The sequence below is a fragment of the Limulus polyphemus genome, unplaced genomic scaffold (genome assembly GCF_000517525.1).
Source record: "Limulus polyphemus unplaced genomic scaffold, Limulus_polyphemus-2.1.2 Scaffold123, whole genome shotgun sequence".
In the NCBI taxonomy this organism is placed as follows: Eukaryota; Metazoa; Arthropoda; class Merostomata; order Xiphosura; family Limulidae; genus Limulus; species Limulus polyphemus.
In genome coordinates, this window is record NW_013665733.1 from 271,510 (window position 1) to 281,535 (window position 10,026).

General features: G+C 31.2%; 1 protein-coding gene across 1 annotated transcript in view; it reads right to left on the minus strand.

Moving 5' to 3' along the window:
• LOC106472652 (angiotensin-converting enzyme-like) overlaps positions 1 to 10,026 on the minus strand; it is a 149,636-nt gene that overhangs the window by 133,626 nt on the left and 5,984 nt on the right. The window contains exons 2-7 of the mRNA XM_022402220.1: positions 8,440 to 8,598; positions 6,428 to 6,515; positions 2,993 to 3,136; positions 1,946 to 2,134; positions 1,514 to 1,608; positions 734 to 903 (exon numbers count right to left, since the gene is read on the minus strand). Of these exons, the coding sequence (XP_022257928.1) occupies positions 734 to 903; positions 1,514 to 1,608; positions 1,946 to 2,134; positions 2,993 to 3,136; positions 6,428 to 6,515; positions 8,440 to 8,598 (845 nt within the window). The remainder of the gene's footprint in view (positions 1 to 733; positions 904 to 1,513; positions 1,609 to 1,945; positions 2,135 to 2,992; positions 3,137 to 6,427; positions 6,516 to 8,439; positions 8,599 to 10,026) is intronic.

Sequence of the window (10,026 nt, forward strand, 5' to 3'; positions counted from 1 at the left end):
ACAAGCAAAATTAAGAAAAAAAAATGTTTATGACAGTTGTCTCGTAAAATAAAAATAAGAATGGTTAAATTATTGATTTAGCAAAATCAATAATTTAACCATTCTTATTGATTTAGCAAAATGATGTTAATAAAAAAAAAGAAATAAAATGGTAACATATTAAAAACAAGCCAAGTAACTATTCAGTCTTATTTGTTTATACCGTCACGAAGCCTAAAATCATAAATCAGTTACAAGTTATTTGTAATACAACTAATACTTATGTGACAGCAATTTTACTGGACAACTAATAACATATTATCTTAATCGGTGTGTTATGTAACTCAGTGATCACAGAGAAGAAAATGTTTTGTGATCAGCAGCTATGTTATTTTTTATATCATTTTATTTTTTCTCAAATTAGAAATTAAAGAAACGTGTTTGATCGATAAATTTAATTACTACCTGTGCATATCACGTCTTATACATGAATAAGTAGTTAGCAGAAAATTTATCATTGGTTATTACAAGCTATAAAAAAACAGACTCGAAATTGTTATTAAATTAAGTATTCATATTTTGCATTGCAATTTTATTTATATACTTAAAAGCTCACCACATGAGCCCTCTTTCGGGTGGTACAAATATTGCAGTAGATCTACAGTATCTTATGTACATAAATCTTAGTCACCTGAGCTATATCAGTCTCACCTAAAATCTAACCTGTTTATCTAGAAATAAAATAAAGTCTCGCCTAAAATCTTTTCCGTTGTAAAAGTCCCATGCAGAAGCATGACAAACAACGTCTCTATCCTTCGGTTTCGTTAACATCGAATGTTCCCAGAATTCCGGTGGCATTGGAATAAGTCCAAGTGAAGTGAAAAATTCCTCAGAAACTTTAAACATCTTCTCTGCATCCCAGTTCTAAATAAATCGTAACAGTTTTCGAATCAAAAATGATTCATAAATAATGTAGTGGGTTTATGCTTATAGTTTTGATATTTCGATTTTGTGTTATTTATTCTAATTCCGAAAATCTAAATATAAAGGTATGAATAAACCTATCTTTGATTTACATGAATTAATATGAAATTCTGATAAAAGCTACTTTCATAGACATATAGCTATTAATGAGCATAGCTAATCAAATATACTGTTCAATCTATCTTACATATAATTACAAGCATACATTGTGGAATAAGTGTGGTATCTTCGCTGTCAAAGATATTTTCGGCCATAAACCCAATAGTATCTCAAGAAGGAAGTTTAGCCAGCCAAAGGAACTTAGATTAGTCCTAAATCCATATACTATGTTGATAACGCAGAACAATCATAATAATAATATCTAAAACATCAGTAAAATGTATAACAATCATTATAATAAAACAATTAGAAATAATAAAATTAATTAATAAAAGTAAATATATTAAATATTCTAACCAAAACCGTGTCCAAGTAAAAAGCGCCATACTGCAGTAAAAATTGAAAGTGAAATAACGGTTTCTATTTAGCAATACAACACACAGATGCTCACCAATTCTTGCATTTTCTTTGTTACGTCAATACTTTGTTTGTCAAATGGCTTTAACTCTTCAAGAAGAGATGTCCATGATTGTGCCCACATGTTCCCTAAAATGTAATCAATCTCTTGACATTTATTTCAGTAATGGACTCAACAAATACGAATTAGTCATCAACAAATGTATTCAATTATAGGAAAATCGTCATCGAATATAATAACTTGTACAGCCAATAGATATTGTGTTCGTTGTATCCAGCCGGCCTGAAAAACTCTAAATTAAGAGACACGCGTCATCAGTAAAGCATATGACGAATACAGTGTAATTGAAATATTATTATTATTATAATACACTGTTCTAATTCTTGAAAATCCCTAAGGGACAAGTATCAGTAATTATATTTGATAAAATGAAGCTTAGAATAGGTCGTCAAATAACGAACATACCTAGAATATGGGCAGGAATTGTCCCATCTTCTGGCATTTTGTCTCCATATATGTCACGTAATTTCATTCTGACATAAGCATGAATTTTCTGATACAGAGGGCGAAGCTGGTTCCACAGACTCTCAACGTCAGCGCGAAACGTCTCAGACTCGTAGGGGGCCAACCACATTTCACTTAAGTCTGAGAATCCTTAAATATAACAAATGCATCATGCATCAAACAAATAATTGAACCCAACTCCTCAAAAAAAGAATATTTCAACGTGAGAAAAATAATCAAAATTCTATGAATTAAATGAAGATCGGTGTTTATTCTTTTAACGTTTCAGCTTATTCAAGTAGCACACACATATAAAATTACAGTTATACCTACTTTGAAGATAAACTCAAGAGGCATAAAACATTTTCAAATGAATTCATAAATACTATAATAGGAAAAACATAGATATTTTATGTATTATGAAGTAAACTTGGTTATAGTAATTTTTCTGTATTTTAGTATTTCATCTATTTTATATAGAAGTCTTTCATTACTACAGTTTAATTCTTTGATTTTATCCATCATTACAATTTATGTCTATATAGTTATCATTCGTTACTACAGTTGCTTCCATAAATTTATTATTTATTATTACAATTTATGTATACATGATTAATTTTGTTATTGCAGTACGTTCCCCAAGTTTCACTTTTATTATTACAATTTATGTATATTTCATGTTTTTTCCTTACTTCACTTTGTTTCTATATTGTTTTTCATTGATGTAATCTGTGTTTATATTGTAATATTTTATTTTTCAGTTTTATTTGTATAGTTTTTTGTTTCGTTGTAAGATTTTATCTATATATTTTACGTATCTGTGTGATAGTCTTTCATTTGCACACTTTGAATTCATATAACACAAATTCCTTAACATAACATCATTAAAAAATACTTCGAACTTTAGGGGTCAGTATTTAATAATAATGTAATACTTAAAGCCTAAATATCAGAAAGTATGCAGAAAGATAATAATGAACTTAAGAATGTTGTACGACAACAGTTTACCATTGGCCTTTGCTGCCTCGTTTCCCAGTTCCGTGACGTCAATATATTGATCCCTGATAGGCTTTCCTGCAGCATCTCTCCACTTAAGCCACACCTCCTTCAATTCTTCGTAGTCACGTGATGAGGCCAGTATACGAGTCAAATCTGAAACATCGGAATTGTATTTATCAAACACATAATCGTGCTCCAAATTTCTATTACAACGAAAGTGAATCGTGACGTACTTAGAACATTAAATACTGAGAACACAGGGTATACTGATATTTCGTAGAGAAGCATATGACGCCATATAAATGGCGTTATATTTCACACGTACTTCTCTTTCTGTGCTGTTTAGTAATCCTGCAAAGCATTCCCTTCGAAAAACGAAATTTGAAAGGGGGCGGAGGACTGAAATGTACGGGCCCACACGTATACCGACGATCCGTATACATATATATGTATTTTGAAAGCGACTACATTTTCTCCGAAATTAGGCTCCTGCTTGAAGCAGTATTTCAAACAGCAGAGACAATAACGTATTTTACAGGAACACATCACAAAAAGTGGTGTCTCAGCTCATAAACTGCTAATAATTGACCTATATTTTTTATGCCACGAAAAGAAGGAAAATTATAGTCCCCTCGGCTCCTTTGCTTATCTGAATAAATATTCTGTGCTTTAATATTATTTTGAAGTGTTGGAATGAAAACATTAGGCCCTTAATTTCAAGTGGTGTTTTAATTTTCTATGTATATATTATGTAGTAAATAAAAAATCAATATAGTTCAGTTTAGTACTTGCTTGTTTTTAGCAAAGCTACACAATATGCTATCCGTGCTCTGTACATCACGGATAGTAGAATCCTGGTTTTGAACGTTGTAAGTTACCGCTGACTCACTGGTGGACATTTAATATTTGTAAAAAATACTAATTGCACACACAAAAAGGATAAAATCCAAATATCCAACGATTCTAATGAGTCGTGTTCCCAAATATAAATCGTTCATATACCAGTAATTTAGTCATTCCAGTATGATGATGAAGCTAAAATAATCCCGTTTAGATTTAAAGGGTGATTTGGTGCTTATTAGGGCAGACATCAGGTGATATCAACGGAATGCTTTAGACAGGTGGCGTATCCTAGTGGATATTAAGAGAATCGTTGTTTCAGCGATTTGAGGAAATAACGTCAAACGAAACATCATGCACTCATTGAAATTAAATAAATAACGAGGCATAAGAAACGGCTCCAAACCACTTTCATCACATGAATGGTTTTTGTGCTGATAACTAGTTCCGCCATCTGAAGACAGTATCTTTTTATATGGCTATCCTTTTATTTTGTTTCACATCGTTCGGAAAAACACTATTTTGAGAAGACAGTAGTATCAAAGTAGAAAAGAAGCAACTATAATCACAGGGAAACCCTAGCGATCTATATAAGGCTGGCTTTGTTCTATTGTCACGCATGTTAAGCCCACGTTTTAGGTTTCTCATGTATCAGGGCGGCTTCAAATAAAATACGAACAAATATCATTGATATATGATGAAGGAAACATGAAATACACCAAAAATATAGATACACAAAACATAAAATACACCAAAATATAAATACACAAAACATAAAATACACCAAAAATATAGATACACAAAACATAAAAGACACCAAAATATAAATGCACAAAACATAAAATACACCAAAATATAAATACACAAAACATAAAATACACCAAAAATATAAATACACAAAACATAAAATACACAAAACCCGACACAGGAGAGTCGGCTTGTATGGTGATTTCATTATAAATTACAAGACATGGAGTCATTACCAATCCAAAGAGCCGCCCAGTGGGTTTAGGAGGATCATGAGGAGTTCGACTTAAGAAGCCGAAATGGATATGGATGTATTCTAGAAACGCTCAAGATTTACACATTCCGTAAATTAAATCGAAACAAAACTCTTGTTTTCTGAAAATATACTGTACCTTTTCTTGGAAAGTGATTAGTCTTTGTGAGATATCTCAAGCATTTTTCACGAGTGTTCACACCATTTAATTCAGTCATCCAGTAGTCGAAGGAATTAGGGTTTTCCTTTCTTCACTGTTATCATATCATACTTGTTTGGTTTTATTATGTATTTATATGCTTTTCTTGGAACTTTTTCATGTACCAATTGTTAAGTTTATAGTTACTCCCCTAAAAAAGAGTTGCTTTCAATTTCCATATAAATTTTCATTTGGAAAAGTGTCCTACTAAGCAATAATTAAGGGCTACTTTTCAATATATTCATCATTGTTACTTTCTCTTTCTTTATTAGCTCGCACTATAAAAGTCATCATTCTTGCCATCAAACCAGTATTTTTTCCAAGGGAGCATTACCATCAAGGTCATCGTCAGTCATTGACATCTGTTTTCTTTAAACTTTTCATTGAAAACAGCATTACGTTTAGTATTCATATTGGGATTTGTTTTCATTCAAAATGTTATTTTTGAAGAATATTTCTTCCTTCATTTGACTCGTAATATTTTTGCACTTATTCTACAGATAAGTTTCAAAGTAAAACACTTCATAAATGTTATTATGCCTTTTGGTATGGTACATTAGAATGGTCTTTGCTGTGAATACTGACGAATGACTTAAATAGATATACGCATTACTCCCATATTTATATATAAACATTGAAAATGAGAGTAACAGAATTCCTCCTTCAACTCTCACCGATATAAATATAATATTAGAAAGTACATCTTCCAGGTCCTTACTTAACAAATTATATGTCTATCGAACATATATAAAATACTTATTTATCAATCTTGTTGTTCAGATCGTATTAGGTATTTATCTAGCTTAATAAAATTTCCTGCTACAGATATAAGAACTTGTGACATCAAAATCAATTGTTTACCCCTACTTATCATGCTGTTTCATTCGTGTGTCATTGATTCATTTTATTTTCACTAAGATTAGGTACAGTTCATTGTAATAAAGAAAGTGAAATGATTATCTGGTGTGGGTACAGAATGATGTTGTTAGCGGTTGCTCGAAATAACTCTTGTGAACTTAAGGTCTTTCATACTCTTTAAGGTCGATCTTTTTACCTTTTGGCTGTTGATGTACACCTAAGGTAGATCTTTCTTGCAATAAAATGAAAGACAACACAGGGAAAATCAATATGCCATCAAAAGTTGTCTTAATTTGGCGGTATGGTACATAACATTACAATAAAAAATACTGTTGACTTAGGGATGGTTGAGAAAGGCCTATTCTGTCTAGTTTCTAATACGCTAAGAAACACCACAGGTTTAGTCTACAGAACACTCCAAGTAAATTCAGTGGTTAGTAAAAAGACTTAACTTCATTTCTAAACACTCTACCTGTCAAAGTTTGACTCAAGCTGAAGTTTACCGAATAAAACTACTTATAAAAAAAATGTAGGCCTATGTGATTACCTGGTTCCAGTGATAAATCACAGGTGTCACGGATACAGACTGTGGATGTGCTGTAAGTCCTTTCCATTGCTGCCTCTAGAGATGACAACTAGAATAATAAGAAAAAAAAAAGTTATAAATTTATATAACAGCCGGAAAAAAATCACTAATTTTCTGATCTTTACACTAGGTTATGCAAAAAATAATGTTTCAGTTGATTGAAGTCATAATTAAACATAATATATATTACATATAGTATTTTAATCGCATGTTTAATAATACATACATACATATATATATAAGTAAGTAAATAGTACTAATACTATAAATTACGTCAAAAGTATATAGACGATAAAAAATCAGCACTATATAATAATGATCAAAGTTAATATAAAAACCAAACCCAAGATGTGTATTATGACACAAACTTTTTGTTAGTTTCATAATATGCATCTCGGTTTTGGTTTATATATATATATATATGTGTGGTGAACTTTTCCAATAAATCGTTACTCCAACGAAAGGAAAACTAGTTTTCTGACGTAACTTTTATTCTTCATATACACTCTGGAAGAATCAATATAACAAACATAAACATGAAGTACGGTATTTCAAATAAGAAATTATAAAACCTCTTAGATAAAACATAAAAACATGATTTAATTTTAATAAAGTCTTTCAACTTAAAATCCAAATAATAAAACTTTTTTTTTCATTTTCAATATAAAAAAATGTTTTATAAATCCCTAAATAGCGACAAATAGTATAATGGCAAAAATCATTAATATTTGGAAAAATAGGAAACAACACATACATATCAATCTATTCTACTTGTAATACGTTGTCCAATATTTATTAAAGGAAATCAGTAACGCTAGAGAAGTTGGATAAATTTCGTGATATTGTAATAAAACGATCTAATAAAAGAGGTATAAACGTACAAAAAGATCCGTATATATAGGAAAGGAGTATTCGTCCTGCAGTAGTGATACTCCGTCTATATGTATATAATACTTGATGCCTTTACTTCATATGATAAAAGTTCCTCGACAAAACAGAGGTAACTTTGACTGTTTTTACAGATATATTTCCAAAACATAACTGCCATTATAGTATACATGAAAGCATCCCTAACTCTGAAGCACTGCACAGAAAATGATGCAATGGGAAAAAAATCCAAACCACATAAAGATTAAACCTTGTCCTGTATCACATATTATTAACGTCTTCAGACAAACGACTAAAAGAGCTTTAGCACCGGTTCTCGACGCCACTTGTTTATTTACAGTTGGTGCCTTTAAACACGTAATTGGTAAATATGAAGATTAATAAAATAACATTTTAAAGAATAAGGTTAAAAGATCATTAGATTAATCATATACCAAACAACACTTGATTGACTTCATGTTTGTTTCGAGAAATTTAAAAAAATACAAGTAAGAAAGATTCGTTTGTCTTAGTACTCCATAGCATTGGGGATTGTGTAGTGTTGCACAAAACCTTTGCTGCTTGCATATTATCTAATTATGCAAAATTAATTAAAAGAAGATGTACGTAAGGAGATGGTTTGAGAATTAAGGTTAGCAAAAGTGTTGAAAGTCTCGTACATAAATCCTAATGCACCTATGTGCTACTTAATGCAACACAGTCCAGGGAAAGCGGCTTTAATAAATCAAACGAAATTTATATTAGGTTTAAAATTCTTAAGTTTAAAAGTATTTAATGGCCCTCAAATAGGAAAACTTGGGGTATTACTGTAACTGTTATAATAAGAATATTATATCCTAACCTTGATGGAAAATAGAAAGGAATGTTATCTGGAAAATACACAAAACCCTGGATTATGGATGACAACCTAATATGATTAACTAAGTAACTACTCGCCCAGATCTGACTTAATTACTGATATTCAAGTTAAGCCTAACGAAACTCCTGTAAATCCTCTCCTCAAATTAGATCAAATCTAAAATTTCTTATCGGAATTTCCATTCCTTTTGATTAGTAATAGAGATTCATATAAAATGAGAAAATACCTTTTCTAGTTTATCATCTTCCAGCGCTGCTGTTCCTAGTACAGACAGTTTCTTAAATTGTCGTTTCAAAAATTCATCTTTGAAACCTTCCCACTTAAATAGAATGGTGTCCTTCCATGCTGTTTTCTGAAACTTATAATACTCCTGGGACTCTTCAACCTAGGTTTAAATATATGGAACAACCAATGGTAAAATCAATTATATATATAATGTTGCGTCAGCGAGGTCACGTGACTAGTGTCACGCCACCTGCTTTCTGGAAGTATCTTGTACTTTCGTGAATGCCCGAGCATTTACTAGATATATGTTTGTCTGGTATATATATATAAGACGCTCACAACGTGACAGGACAATGTGTGTGAAGGTAGTGAGTAATTGAACTGCAGTCAGAAAGTATTGTTGATGTTAACGTTCGTTGTTATAGCGTTGTTATAGAGCGACTGTTGAAAATAAGTGTATCGGTAAAGTTATATTCAGAAAGAATAAACCAGTTTTATTAAGTAAGGACTTGTGTCGCTAAAGTTTCGTGGGAACGAAGTTACGGAAAATCAATTAACAAACGGAGACGTAACAATAACGCGCTTTCTCTAATCTAACTTTACTATGTTAGCTAATGGTCATTAAATACGACTTAAAGCTAATGATTGGAGAATTATTATGGATAAAATAATACTGATACTAATTAGAATGAGATTAATCATCACACGCATTAGTCTTTTTAATTTAGTTTAAGATCATTTTTTGATGAAACAACTTAAAAATACAGAAATTTAAAAGTTTGCACCAAATGCAACAATTGGTATTATCTTAGATGGATTGACTTATTTTTGTTTCGTGGACAGATTGTGATAATTACAGTGGAAGAACAATGTCTGAGCGAATTTTTAGAAAGCATGATGACGAAATATGTCTCACGAATATTCTGTTACCTTATCATAAACACATGATTTGTTTTAGGGAAGCGGAGATTATTATATTTATTTTTTTCACGGTCATGAAAAATTCCATTTTAAATAGGTGAGGCTACTCACGTATTATGTAACGTTCACTTTAAGCCTAACGATCTTTAGAGTAGGACGGTCGAAACATCTTTCTTAATTAAAAGTATTTCATGTCATGTCAATGATGTGTGTAGTCTCACACATGTAAAAAAAAAAAACAAGATTAATGTAGTATGAAAGCATTTGTCTAATACTGACACTATATATGTCTAATACTAACACTATATATGTCTAATACTAATACTACATAATACGTTGTTTCAGAATGATAATTTAAAACGTTTTATTTTTTACAAACCTTTGTTTACCCTTGGAACATTAATATAGGATATGGGCGTAAGTCACTTGTTTTAGTTTGAAGAACTAAACGCTATATCAAATCATTTATGAGTTTCTGCCTATCAAAATATTTCGCACAAATAACCAGAGACGTCGCTAAGTGTTGGCACGGGGCCCGATTCTAACTGACAGTGCCCTCAATCCCTGGTGACTTTAAAAATCAGAATAGATATTGTTGCGTCAGCGAGTCACGTGACTACTGTGACGCAACGTTTCTAGAACTATCATGTATTTTGGCGAATGCTCT